Consider the following 15,221-nt stretch of genomic DNA (forward strand, 5'->3'; position numbering starts at 1 on the left):
ACACTGCAGAAAAAATAGAGTCAAAACACTACAAACCATGTATGGCAGACATGCAAAGGCAAAAGCACTGGAGGACAGACATGACTTGCAGCTTAAATACCATATAAAAGGCATGTAACTAACACCACAAGATCTTCATGGAAAACTCGCTAAATAATCTCAACAATAAAGGACAGCACACAACTTGAGCCCAAAAACAGAAGCATGGACATCCAACCTAGATGCACAACACTTCAGGAAACAACATGTGGAATGACCTCAAACACTGCCAGTTAGTCACATGGCTCCTATCGCAGATGGTACAGAACTCGCAGACTAAAACACACGGAAGATAAACACGATTTACAGATGGGCAAAAATCACAGGAAAGTGAAGGATTGATCATAAACATCACAGTACGAACAGGGAGCTTGCGTCCAAACAATTCAGACAGATTTATATGAAACAACACATCTGACCTAGAAATACCCAAAAACACAAACAGCATAATGGCAGCCAGTGGCATCTGCAACCCTTCACTCACTCAATACTCTGCCAAGTCTTCACATTATCATGCCTTAGTCTGCAGTTAACACACTTACTAGGCAGTGTGACTCCATTTAACCTCCCTGAAGTGGTACTTACTGCACGGAAAGATGCATCCAGAGGCCAATGACCAAAGCAGTGCTGGAGGAATATGTAAAGCTTCTGCTGAACAAAACGTGGTATCACAACCCTGAGAATACAAATGAAGGTAATAAACACTCCATGGACTGGTTCAAGATGCAGCTTGGAAATACAACATTAACGGCTATGCACAATTTATCCTACACCCAAACCGTTTTACATGCCTGCTTGATCAACTGTTACTTTTGTGAAATATTTTTTATTGATTTTTTAACACACAAAACAACAGCATCTCAACAGGTTACAAGGAGCACTATTTGAAAATGAGTACATAAATAGTATTGTGAGTATAGATCAAAGGAGTGACATTCATGTGAAAGTTCTTCAGGACACATTAAACATCAAAGTTATTTATATATCATGAGTCTTTTTCAAAGGGGTGGGAGCCAGAGGAGTAAATCAGGTGATAAACAGAGAACATAGGGCCAGTTCTGTACATTAGTAACTATACGTAGCTCCTTAGCCACAGCCAACACTTGTTTGTACACAGGTTCATTTGTTTAGTTAACTGTAAAGAATTTTGAGGCCTGTGGTGAGTAGAAGGATCTCAGCTCTAAACTTTCACAAGAATACTTTCTATACACTTATCACTTAGATTATTAAGTGTAGTTGCGAACCATCGGATAACCTTCATAGGAACAATATATGCAAGAGATCAGCGAAATTCCATCCCCATTTACAGCCTTCTTTCTGCCACACCAGGGGCATTTCACCAAAACTGATGGCATATTCTTGCATTTACGTTTAAATCTGTTTATTAGTGTTTCCATTATTTGAAACCAATACATTGTTTTGAACAGTACATCTCACGTGCTTTACAGTCAGCCATTAGAAGTCGATGTTCATGCTAGTAGTACAATCATAATACAATGGTCTGACAATCCTTGCCAATATTAGAAATGATTCAACATTGCGTTTGTAAGCTAAGACTAAACATGAAGCCAAGAACGGAAATCCCACCTCAACCCTTTCGGTAGTCCTTGTGGTAAACGAGAAGCATTTAGGTATGGATCCATGGTTTATCGTATCACGCATTCGCAGGAGGTTGGATCTCTGTTCCTAAAACTGTGAAGCTTAACACTCAAGTACCTGGGCTGAGTGACCTCATTAAATTCTTTTGATAACAATGTAAAAAACGGTGTCCACACTTTCCAAAACGAGCTCTCGTAACTAGTGAGAGAAGCAGAGATACGTTCCGTGCCGGGGATATACCATACCCTGTGAAGCCACCCTGTGTAGGTGGGAGAGGTAAATGCCCCCCAGTGTGTCAGAATGTTCTGGCGCGCTGCCCCCAGTGCCTACCCCGTCTGTCGTCCCCTTACACTTTTGAGTGGGTATGTAACTGGATTTGGGAGGCCCAGAACCACATACACTGGCAGACGTGGTATCTGGGTATCGAATAGTTGGTCTACATCGTCTAGGATTCTGGGCAAGTAAGTGGTTATTATTGGGCACCCCCATAACAAATGTATTAGTGTACCCCCTTCTTCGCATGCCCTCCAACAAGTGGGGCTTCTGTCTGGGTTACCCCTATGTAGGCGCACCAGCGTGAGATACCAGTATGTAGCTATATTCATAGTGGTTTCAATACTAGCCACGTTGTGGGCTGTGTGATTTGCCCTGTAGTATATCCCTTCCCAGTAGTTCGGAGTTAACTCTCCGCCCAGTACCCTTCCCCATCTTTTCTGGCTGGGAGTGGCAAGTGAGTGCGGCAAGTGTCAGATCAAATCATAAACTTCAGAGATCAGTTCCTTGTCAATTTGTTTAGTGAGTACCCATTTTTCATAGCGTGTCTACTTGCAGCTGGCCTGCGCCCGCGTCTCGGGTTGGAGCACCCAGTGTCTTAATTGCATATACCGTAGCCGTTCCGTCTCAGGTAGCCCATAGTCCTCTTTCAATTGTGAAAACAAAATGATTCCCGAAAGGTCAAACAAATGACCCACCGAGCTATTCTTGCTTTTAGAGACAAAACAAAGAAAACATTTTGTTACTGAAACATGTGAAAATACTAAATCCTTTAAAGATGTCAAAGGTGAATCAAAAATAAGTCAGATTGCAAATTAAGTATCTTTGAAGCGAGTGAAAAACCTCCAGCCATTTTTCAGAGAGCCTTTTGACATGAGTCAGAAAAAAGAGCAAAAGTAAGTGTCTATACAAGGCATGAGGCATAGGGAAGTTGCAGGGTCTTTAAAGGAGAAGTCACAAATTTCACCTTTCTACTACTGCTGCAATTCAGACTACTCTAGTGTGTACCCCCAGTTTCTCTTACGTTTCTATTTATTTCTAGAAGAAAAGTTATGGATTTTATTTTTCTTAGTTTTTAAAATATTCTTGGGAAAAAGCTGGAAATATATGAAATAATAGGCCGCAGTGTTCATTTGCTTTTAAAACTGCAGTTTTCTATAGAAATGTATATATATATTCACTGAAAAAACCATAGGTTTCAGGAACGTTATAGTTAGTTGGACATTACACTCGTAAAAAACCAGAGAAATTCTGCCGTTATAGTTAGTTCAGCTAACTATAACTCGCGCCCCCACAATGCACTGTTGATGACGTCACATATTACATAATTCATGAAATGGTCAGAGACCTCAGTGATGACATCATTGATGACATCTCAAATGACATCACTGATTACATCATCCAGTGACTGTGTTTCTTTAAAGTTTAAATATGTTTTATATGTATGCCAAGGTGTATTGAAGAATGAGTGGGTGTATAAGTGTCTGGATGGAGTATTTAGTAGGTGCATGACTGACTGTATAAGTGAGTGATTACATGTGCTTACTGAATGCATGGGTCAGTGACTAAACTGTGTGAATGTATCAGTCTATCTGTTGTTGTGTAAGCTGCTGCATGGGTTGGTCAGTAGCTACATGAGTCTCTATATGGGTTATTGATTGGTTGCTTGAGTATTTGTATGGGAGACTGAGTGTGTGTGTGGGGGTGGGTGGGAGGTGTGTGACTGTGCATACATGTGTGAGTGGTTGATTCACTGGGTGTATGGGTTCAAGAGTGCATGCGGAAACAGCTGTAGGGGTGGGTGAGCGTGTGTGTTGGTGAGTGAATGGATCTCTCAGTGGTACATGTCCAAGTAACTACATATGTAAAAGACAGTGTATGTGAGTGTTGGAGTATATGAATGACTATACGTGAGAGTCAGTGATTGTGAGAGTGGCTGTATGGGTGAGTGTGTACTTGAATCAGTGATTATATAAGAGAGTAAGTATGCATTAGTATCCGTATGAATAAATGAGGTGGTGTGTGTATAACTGTATAGGTGAGTAAATGGGAGTGTGATTGATTCTTTGCAAGACTGACTAGGTGAGTGAGTACCTCCATGGATGAGTGGCAGTGTGTGAGTGTCTGTATAAGTGTATGAGTGCATATAATAGTGTTGTATTGACGAGTGACTGCATGTATGAGTGATTGTATGGGTGAATGAGTGGATGTGTGTGTACACCTAGGACTCAGTGAGTGTGTATGCAGTAACTTGTATTGGTGTGTCAATGGTTTCGAAAATGGTAGTCTGCATTTTACAGTGGGTGTATCAAAGGTTATATTAGAGTGTGAGGAGTCGCACCAGATTTTCACTTGGATGATGTCATCAGTGATGTCATTTGAGAGGTCATCAGTGATGTCACTGATCATGTCATGAATGATGTAATATGTGACGTCATCAGCAGTGCATTGCAGGGGCGCGAGTTATAGTTAGCTGAACTAACTATAACGGCAGAATTTCTTTGGTTTTGTATGAGTGAAATGTCCAACTAACTAGAACGTCCCTGAAACCTATGTTTTTTTTTGTGAATTTCTAAGGTTTTTTTAAATGCTAATTTCTAACTAGAACGTGCCTGAAACCTATGTTTTTTTCAGTAAATTTCAAATGTTTTTTAAATGCTAATTTCTAATTCTAACATAGCAGTCGCATTTGCAGAGTGGTGGAGCAAGGTGAGCGTGGCCTTCAAACACATCTTAGCAATCCCACTGTGTGGGATTTACTGGAGGTAATAGGAGGAGTACTTAGCCCCAAATGTCAACCTTGGGGGCCAACTACCCCTTTTATTACCACCAGTAAGTCCCACACAGCATGATTGCTAACTTTTTGTATTAGGCCCCACCCCCTCCCTGCACCACCGTGCAAACAAGCCCCCTACCACGTTGTAAGTTGGGGGAGTAAGTCCCCTTGAATCCCGAGGGTCCCTGTGGGCCAACTAGCCCACCAGAAACCTCCAGGAAGCACCCCAGAGCTACTTTGCAGAGAGGTGGTCCAAGGCCACACCCCTTTTTTCACCTCTCTGAAAGGCAGCTCTGTGACGCTTACTGGAGGTACCGGGTGGGCTAGTTGGACCCCAGGGACCATGGGGATTCAAGGGGAGCTAATTCCCCAACTTATAACGCGCCAGAGGGCCCGTTTGTACAATGGTGAAGGGAGGGGGCGGGACCTGATGTAACAAGAGTGCAAACGCACCCTTTGGCGCGTTTTAAGTCGGGGATTAAGTCCCCTTGAATCCTCAGGGTCCCTGGGGGCCAACTAGCCCATCAGGTACCTCCAGTAAGCGCCACAGAGCTGCGTTTCAGAGACTTGGTCTGCTCCCATGCCCCTTTTTACAGCTCTCTGCAACGCAACTCTTTTGCACTTACTGGATGAACCTGGTGGGCTAGTTGGCCGCCAGGGACCCTCAGGATTCAAGGGGACTTAATCCCCCAACTAAAAAAGCTCCACGGAGCGCATTTACACACTTGTTCTATCAGGCCCGCCCTCTGTCTTCACCACTGTGCAAACGCGCCCCGTGGCGTGTTTTAAGTTGGGGGATGAAGTCCCCTTGAATCCAGAGGGTCCAACTAGCCCACCAGGTATCTCCAGTAAGCACCACAGAGCTGTGTTGCAGAGAGGTGCAAAAAGGGGCGTAGCTTTGGAGCACCTGGAGGTACCTGGTGGGCTAGTTGACAGCCATTAAACAATCCTATCACCAATTTTAAGCCTGTACTATTGTATGCTGATAAATGTGCATAGTATTCAATATCACAATATATACACAGTATAAGTGAACAATTACACTAGTCATATATACTACCAGAAATGTAATTTTTAGATATTGAAATTCAAATTTTTGGAACATAATATTCACATATTTCCAAATAATTTTACGCTACCTTTTCTATTAATTACACACTCCACTTTACGTCATTCCAGTGTATAAGGGACAACTTTACACCACTGCACTACATGCTATTTATGGTATGCCACTCCAATTTACATTTTCAAAGTAGTACAAGTTATAATTGTAACTCAATTTATACTTCCGCACCACATTAACCTTCAGATAAATCGTAAACTTCCATAGACTTCTTACCACACTCGCCATACTACATTAACTATAACTCACTACTTCTCCATGCACTACCTATACCAATGCATGTTACAGACGTTATTAATGCAGTGATTTCACATTCTCTAACAACACTTATGACATATGAAATTCCATGATTTGCCTAAACACACTGCATGGTACAGTGGAGAGTTAATGCAGTACTGCGAGTTAAGTGAGAAGTCTGTGCACAGAGGTTCACGAGTGATCTGAATGTTAGGGTGGTGCGCAAGTATAAATGTGAGTTAGAAGTATGATTTATATTTCATTGAAAGTGGTGCATAAAAGATAAATTGAAGATGTGACAATTACTGTAGAATTTCTAATGTTTGTGTAGTTTGAGAAGGGTCTCTATACAAAAAATAAAGCAAGTTTTCCTAACTATAACTTATCTTTAACCTTTTTTGTGAGATCTATCTATCTATCTATCTATCTATATATCTATCTATCTATATGTTGCACCTCCTAGGTAACTCAAGTGCTGGTTATTTTTCTTTTAATTTTGCCCCTCTGGGAAGTCTTGCTTGATCTACACATCGTTCCTGGGGTCAGGGGTGCTCCCCGAAGCCCTCTTATGTTCCATTTGTCACTTTTTGTTTTACCCATGACGAAGGCTACAGTGATTGGCATCCTTTAATTGTCTCTACAAGACATTTTTCAGTTGCTTTTAAAACCAAACTACCCAAGACAACCCAGAGTATCCACGCAATGAAAAGCCTCCGCTAGACCCATTAACACTTAGCCCAAATCAGGTACCACAGCTAAAACCGAATTCAAATAACCAAGAGTTCCTTTCTGTGCCGCAACAACATAAAAAAATATTACTGCACCCGGAATACGAATCCCAGGAACAATGGGATATCCTAAACAGAGGTAATATCCTAAAGCTATGCTTGCATCTCCTAGGCTTAGAAAGCGTTAATTCAGCGGATATTGAAACAGTGGCCTTCATAGACCCCGCACAGGGACAGAAAAATGAATCAACTGTGGTAACTTTCTACAATCCAGATCGGGTGGTAACATTAATGAAGAACACAAAACAATTGAGTGATTGGGGCATCCAGGCTAGCCTTTACACTACCACTAATTACCCGACCTTTCTAAAAAACACTTCCGAATTCTTAATGATTGACAATAATAGACCAGACCTAAATCAGGACAAGAAGAATCAGTATTCCCAACTGATGCTACGCGGCCTCTGACAGGAACCAAAAACCACACCCTGGATTGAGAACCCGCTTCAAATAGTAGCTACAACAGCAGGAGGTCCGCACAAATGCGTACTGAAGCCACATAAATCCCAAGACTGGTCATGGCTTTCCCAGGTCTTAGGGTAGTGCACAGACAACCTCGCATGAAAACAAACCCAATCACGACATAGCCCATTACCTAAACATATGCTCTTGGAACATCCGGGGTCTAACAAAAAAGAAAATCGGACAACTGACTACGGAACTCCGGAAGACTCATGACATCTTCGCTATTCAAGAGACCTGGGCCCTGGAGAACACCACCTTGGAAGATTTCACCGTTATCGAATCCCTCGCTATTCCATCTGCTGTAGGTGGTCATGCATCCGGAGGCGTGCTGATTGCTGTGGAGAACACACTGGTCGCAAAATTAGAACCACTCTATAATGGTGAGGGTGACTATATCTTCATCAGCATCGAGGCTAAGAGCCATGAAAAGGGAAAATTAAAACAAAAACGAATTCTCGGCTGTGTTTACTTGCATCCCACAAAAACTAGACGAGAGTCTACTCTGAGAAATATGCTACCTATAACAAATAATCTTGAAGCTCTATTCCCAAACAATCCGTGGCTGATAATGGGTGACTTTAACACCAACCTAATGGAGACTGACTCCACCCAACTTTCTCAACTATCATCAGTTAATGAAATGTGGGCAATTACGGAGATAAAATCTCAGTATCAACGGAAGGAAGTCAGTGGAAAAAAACTAGCAACAAAATTAAATCAATTAGGCTTGCGCATCCTCAATGGAAGGATTGCTTTGGACCAACCTGCAGCATACACTCATGTATCTTTTTCTCGAATGGCCACCTAGGAATATATATGGATATCACTAACTGCCTTTCAGCTGGTACGACAGTTCTTGGTAACACTATCCTCAGATAGCGACCACGCTATTTTGACGTGCAAGATAGCCCTTAGGCAGCTGATCGAATGGAATCGAACCTACAGAGTGTAAGAAATCTGAGATGGTCAGAGGGAAACCAGGAAGTAATAGAAGCGGAAGTGGACAATCTTCTGACCAAATGGGTACCGGCAGGCATTAGCTACTTGACGGTATCCTCTTGGGAAACTATACTGACCGACTTCAGAGACCAATTCGCTTTAAAACCAACAACGAATATGCTACTTACCAGTATGCATCTGTTCTTGGCATGTAGGGCTGCTGACATTCATATCTGTGCATAGTGCCTAGTGTTGGGTCCGGATGATCGCACATTGTTGTCCTGGAAGAGTCTTCGAAGTATCACGAGATAGGTAGCTCCTCCCCTGGACTACAGTGCGCATGGGCATCGACTCCATCCCCAGATTGTTTTTAGCCATTGCGGCAAAGATGAAGTGTAACAACGTGAGTGATGACCATGCTAAGAGTAAATAGGAGTGCTGCAGCCGCTACAGGCGCCGGGGAGGAAGGCGGGCGATATGAATGTCTGCAGCCCTACATGCCATGAACAGATGCATACTGGTAAGTAGCATATTCGGTTCGAGGCATGTGGGCTGCTGAATTCATATCTGTGCATAGAATACATAGCAGTCCCTCCATTAGCGGCGGCCGTCTGTGCCAGCTGCAGCAGTTTGAAAAAGTGTTTTTAGAACAGCCTAACCTACAGCTGCCTGCTGTTTGGAGTGCACATCTACACAGTAGTATTTCGTAAATGTGTGTGTGGTAGACCATGTGGCTGCTCTATATAGGTCTTCTAAAGGAATATTTCCAAGGAAAGCCATGGAGGCCCCCAACTTTCGGGTGGAGTGGGCCCGTGGGGGGATCGTTAAAGTGCGCTTGGCTTTTTGATAGCAAATTTGAATGCACTTAACGATCCACCTGGCTATACCTGCTTTGGAAATGGGGTTGCCTTTGTGTTGTGGCGAAAAGGCAACAAATAGTTGTTTTGTTTTCCGAAAATCTTTGGTCCTATCAATGTAGTACATTAAGGCTCTCTTGACGTCTAGTGTGTGGAGCATCCTCTCCGCCACTGACTCAGGATTTTGGAAGAACACAGGCAGTTCAATAGTCTGATTGATATGGAACTGCAAAACTACCTTAGGAAGAAATTTTGGGTTCGTGCGAAGCACTACCCTGTTGGAGTGAATTTATATGAATGGCTCTTGGATAGTTAGTGCCTGGAGTTCACTAACGCGTCGCAGTGAAGTAATTGCTATCAGGAAAGCCACTTTCCACGTTAAGAACTAAATATCGCAGGAATGTAGAGGCTCAAAAGGTGGACCCATCAGTCTGGTGAGGACCACATTCAGGTTCCATTCAGGAACCGGCGGGGTCCGGGGAGGAATGACTCGTTTGAGTTCTTCCAAAAAGGCTTTAATGGCAGGCACTCTGAAAAGCGAGAGATGCTGCCTGTTCTGTAAATAAGCTGCTATTGCGGACAAATGTATGCGAAAGGAAGCATAGGCCAGATTGCATTTGTATAGATGTAACAGATAACAAATGATGTTGTGAGTAGAGGCGTCCAGCGGGTTGATGTTGTGGTCTGCAAAGTAAATGACAAACCGCTTCCATTTCGCCGCATAGCATGCTCTGGTGGTGGGCTTTCTTGCCTCCCGTATGATATCCATACAGTCTGGAGGCAAATTGAGGTAGCCAAATTCTAAGACCTCAGGAGCCAGATCGCCAGGTTGCGCTGTTGCGGATCTGGGTGCTGAATGTCGCCATGGCTTTGCGTCAAAAGTCTGGGTGTGAGGTGCAGCCTTTGATGCGGTACCACGGATAGTTCCAGAAACGTGGTGTACCATGGTTGGCGTGCCCGCGACGGAGCAACCAGGATGAGCGTCATCGAGTGTTGCTTCAGCTTGCGTGCCACCAGCGGTATTAGAGGTGCTGGGGGAAAAGCGTACGCACAGATGCCCGACCAGTTCATCCATATCGCATTGCCCTGCGACTGTGGGTGTGGGAACCTGGCGGCAAAGCTTCGGCATTAGGCGTTTTCCTTTGTGGCGAACAGGTCTATCTCTGGATGACCCCACCGCTGGAAGTACGGGTGGAGTACTGATGGATGTATCTCCCACTCGTGCATTTGGTGGCCGCACCTGCTGAGCAGGTCCGCCATCTGATTGTTCTTGCCTGGGAGGTGTTCCGCCATGAGGAAGATGTTCCTCTGAATGGCCCACTTCCACATGCTATTAACTACTATTATTTGCCTCTATACAAAACATGTTTTGGTCAAGTTGTGACCAACTCTTACACGATGTTTTAACAGTGTACATTTCTCCAATACAGGCAGTTCACCTTGTTCCATTTATACTCCATGTGCCCGATTGGAAACCACTTAGCTTTCCGCTGGTGAGTGTCCGCCCTCAGCTGACTCGACTCCCCCATGTGTATATATTTGGTTTATAGCTGAGATCACTATAATCGTGTGTCTCATATTCTTTACTCTTGTTGTTACATTGTCTCCTTGATTCGACTTCTGTTTATTAATTTTGTGGTTTCAGTCATTAGAGGTTCTCATCAAGACAGTTTCACAATATTTGTATCCTAGGTGAGATTACTCCTTATATCTTGTTTTACCGTCACCTAACAATGGAGTGTTTACATTGAGTGATTCACTTATGTTGACATTTATCAGTTTTACACTAACTTTAACTATCTGTGTTATTTAGACAAACAGTGTACTCATGTTCAACTTTTCTCATAGAACCATTGATGAGAAACACCTTCTGATATTCCTTAAGCCGTGTACTTTCATCTCTACTCTATTGGGCTACCTGGACATTGAATCTGCCCGGTGAGAAGCTTTCATTGACACAGCGTTCCCCTAGTTTTCTTAATAGACCATTTTTAGATCTATATATGCCTTCCTGATTTTTATCAGGATTGGATAAATTAATCTATTGTTGATTCTTCTGGTTGTCTTGCATTCTAGATGACCAGTAATTCTATCATGCATTAGTATTGTGTGCTATAGTATTACTATTTTAGATAATCTCATATATTCATACATTTATTTTCGTTTTTTCCATACTCAGGAACCTTTTTCCTACAGCTACTTTCACGTGATTCAACAGAATTTTAAGCTACAAGAATCGATTTCCTCGGGTCGGTCCTTCACTATGGATTTATATATTTATTGCTCTCTTGGTGGTTGGCACTATTTTATCACTTCATATCTTTGGGGAGCTCTGTTCATACTTACACTTGGAATCCCTTGATTGTTGTTTCACTCTTTAGTCGCGTCTTCTTCTCTCTCTCTAATGGTATTCACATTTTTTTATCTGATCACTCTAAACTTCTTACTTTGATTTCACTTTTTATTACTCATTTAGGGTGTATAATTTGAACACTCATTATTCTCTCATGACTCCAGTTTCCTTTTGCTTTAGGTCCCCTCCCTTTTTTAAATATTCACCCAAACTTTCCTCATTTTTGTATCAATGTTATTTTAAATTTTGTATGTTTATGTATATATTTTTCTATCATGTCTTTACAGCCTTGAAAAAGTCCTTGTACTAATTCACAGTACGGACGAAACACGTGTCGGCTGTCATTTTATCATTCGGATTACCACTTCTAAGAATCAATAAAAGGAAAAGATGACATAAAACATGAACTTTATCCATCTTTTTGTACTGTACATTGCGAATATTTGTGGACTTCACTTGGATTAATTGTTGCTTAGACTTCTCATCGTATTAGTCTTCTACATATTGGCATCGTAGGATTGTGCTCTCTAGACCATTTTTGCTTATGTGTTTATTTGTCAATCCTTTGGCTTGATAAATTGTGTACCTTCCTGGTAGTGGAGGATAATGGTCCATGTAGCACTCCGTCTTTGATATTTTGAAAGATTCTATTGACTGTCCAAACATTATCTCTGACTATACTGTTACTTGTGCATGTATGGTTCTTTCCAACCTTTTGGAAACACCACTACCATTCTTTGCATAAAACACTTCCACATGCTCTGAGCCAGATGAGACAACTGCGGAGAGTATGTTCCTCCCTGCTTCTGTATGTAGTACATGGCCGTCATGTTGTCCGTCCGGATCAACACAACCTTGTTGCACAGATGTACCTTGAATGCTTTCATCGCCATGAAGATAGCCATCAGCTCTAGAAGTTTGATGTGCATCTTCTTTCGCTGCGTTGTCCATAGTCCCTGCACAGTGTAGTGGAGTACATGAGCTCCCTAACCCTGGAGAGATGCGTCCGTCGTCAGAATGATCTGTGGCACATTCTCCTGGAACGGTCGTCCCTTGCAAAGGTTTTGTAGATTCCACCAATGCAGAGAGTTGTATGCACGACCGGTTACCAACACTAGGTCTTTCAACTGTCCGTGAGCCTGATTCCTCTGACGTGCTAAGCACTCCTGAAGCAGACGCATATGTAGTCTAGCGTGCGGGACAATGAAGATGCAGGAGGCCATCATGCCTATCAACTGCATGAACACTCGTGCCTGAAGCGAGTGTTGAGGTCTGAATTTCTGTATCAGCGATTGAATGCTGCTGATCCTCACTGAATTTGGCTGTGCTTTGGCTGCCAGAGTGTCTATCGTCGCACCCAGATACTCCAGAATGTGGGCGGGTTGCAGGTGGGACTTCGGGTAATTCCGTGAGAATCCCAGATTGTGAAGAAGGTGAATGGTGTGGGACATGTGGGCGGCACACTGCTGGGCCGACTTTGCCTGGATAAGCCAGTCGTCCAGATAAGGGTAGACGTGAATGCTTTGTCTCCATAGGTGTGCAGCCACTGTCGCCAGGCACTTTGTAAACACCCTGGGTGCCGTCATTACTCTGAAAGGGAGGACCTTGAATTGGTAATGCTGATTTTGAATGGTGAATCTGAGGTATTTTCTGTGTGACGGGTGTAGCGGAATATGAAAGTATGCATCCTTCAGATCTAACGTTGCGAGGAAATCTCCCTGACTGAGCAACGGTAGAACCTGCTTCAGTGTTAGCATGTGAAAAAGTTCTGATAGAATGTACTGATTGAGGGGTCTGAGGTCCAGTATGGGTCTGAGGGACCCGTCCTTTTTTGGGATCAAGAAGTACAGTGAGTAAACTCCTGTGCCTCTTTCTTCCACAGGCACAAGCTCGATTGCCCCTTTTTGCAGCATGACGAGTACCTCCTGCTGCAATAAGTGCAAATGCTCTGTGGTCATAGGACGGTGTCTTGGGGGTATGTTGGGTGGAGTGGATGTTAACTCCAGACAATAACCGTACCGGATAAGCTTTGTGACCCACCTGTCTGTGGTGATGGACTTCCAGACTGGCAGGAACTGTTGGAGTCTCCCCCCGACCGGTGTTGTAAGGTCAGGGGGCAGTGACAAGGCGTCACTGTTTATTAGTGGCGGAGGACCTGGAGCTGTTGTTTCCACGACCTCTGCCCTTGGCGCTGTTTCCACGATAGCCACCTCTACTCTGTTTGGTGTATTTTGGTTTGCGTGCCACCTTTACTGTACTGTGTTTGCTGGGACAGCCTGCCTCTGGAAAGACCTCTATTGCCTGAGCAACTAAAAGAACCACCCCATAACTGCTGCGACTGGAGAGCCCCCATAGACTTTACAGTCTCAGTGTCTTTCTTGATTTTCTCCAAGGTGGTGTCCACCTCTGGGCCAAATAAATGATCAGGGTTTACTGGCTGATTTAGAATGGTGGTCTGTATCTCTGGCTTGAACCCGGAGATTCTGAGCCAGGCAGGTCGCCTCAACATGACACTAGTGTTAACGGCTCTGGCCGCGGTGTCTGCTGCGTCCAGTGCACATTTGATAGAAGCATTTGATATGAGCTTCCCTTCCTCTATGAGCATCTCAGCTGCCTCCTTATATTCATCTGGCAGGTGTTGTAACAGGGTATCCAGTGTGTCGTAATGGGCCCTGTCATACCTGGCTAAGAGTGCCTGAGTGTTTGAAATGCGCCAGATATTGGCCACTTGAGCAGCCACCCTTTTCCCTGATGCCTCTAGCACCTTAGATTCTTTATCAGGGGGAGGAGCATCACCCGTTGTTTGTGAGTTAGCCCTCTTCCGGGCATTAGAAACAACAAGAGAATCCAACGGCAACTGTCCCTTAATGTAGGTAGGGTCCCCAGGCGCCGGTTTGTACTTTTTCTCAATCCTGGGGTTTATCACCCTGGCCCTTGTAGGCTCCTTAAATATCTCCCCAGCATGTTTCAAGACACCCTTCAGCATAGGCTAGCAGTGGTGATTCGCCCTCGATTCTGACAACTACAAGACTTATCAAGGTCCTTGAATATGACTATGTGAACATGTGATCAATCTCCACGCAGCAAGTCGCACTACCTAACGAAGACATAGCCATATGACTGTCCACGTCATAAAGAAATGCAACGTGGAGCTTAGCATTACGGAGTGACAAAGGTGACTTGAATCTCAGGAACACTCCATTGTGATCACTATACGCAATAGGATTTCTATTCTCAAGACCACTAATTTGCATCCTTGGCCAAATAAGATCTTCCCGACCATCACACCTGAAAAGAAATATAATTGCCTTGAAAAAGCCTCTGAGTAGGCGAAACACGTGTCGGCAGTGCAAAGCTGGAAAATTCTTAATGTGTTTTGGAAAATAAAGATTTTGAACTACCACGACTGTTTTGGATCCATATTTTGAAGCCCTCTAACTACAAATGAACTCTTAAGTTGATGTTGGTGTGAGCACCTTGAAAATCAATACTTCTTGGAAAATTTCTAGATAATTAATTTCTTAGTGAGTGCTTGAGCAACTTGGTTTTCCTTGTTTCTAGGCAGAGTCTTGACAGTCCTCTCTGAGGTGGAAAAGGTGTCGAACAGAAAATCTACTTCAATAGGGTCAGCATGGAGCTGGACGTCATGATGCTTGGCTGCCCTTTCAATAAGTGCATTAAACGCCGCTGAATCCTCAGTAGGCAATGTTTTTACAGTATACACAGGAGTGTCTGGGGCAGTGTGTGGATCCCCTGGGTCAGCAGCATCTGC

At 43.5% G+C, this 15,221-nt stretch overlaps 1 protein-coding gene across 2 annotated transcripts in view; it reads right to left on the reverse strand.

The window, feature by feature from the left end:
• The window catches only part of SMPD4 (sphingomyelin phosphodiesterase 4), a 601,593-nt gene that overhangs the window by 228,974 nt on the left and 357,398 nt on the right, over positions 1–15,221 (reverse strand). For both annotated transcript variants that reach the window (XM_086942783.1, XM_086942784.1), the window contains one exon: positions 625–715. In XM_086942783.1, coding sequence (XP_086798909.1) covers positions 625–715 — 91 coding nt within the window. The remainder of the gene's footprint in view (positions 1–624; positions 716–15,221) is intronic.

Source organism: Lissotriton vulgaris, chromosome 11 (genome assembly GCF_964263255.1).
Source record: "Lissotriton vulgaris chromosome 11, aLisVul1.2, whole genome shotgun sequence".
NCBI classification, from domain to species: Eukaryota; Metazoa; Chordata; class Amphibia; order Caudata; family Salamandridae; genus Lissotriton; species Lissotriton vulgaris.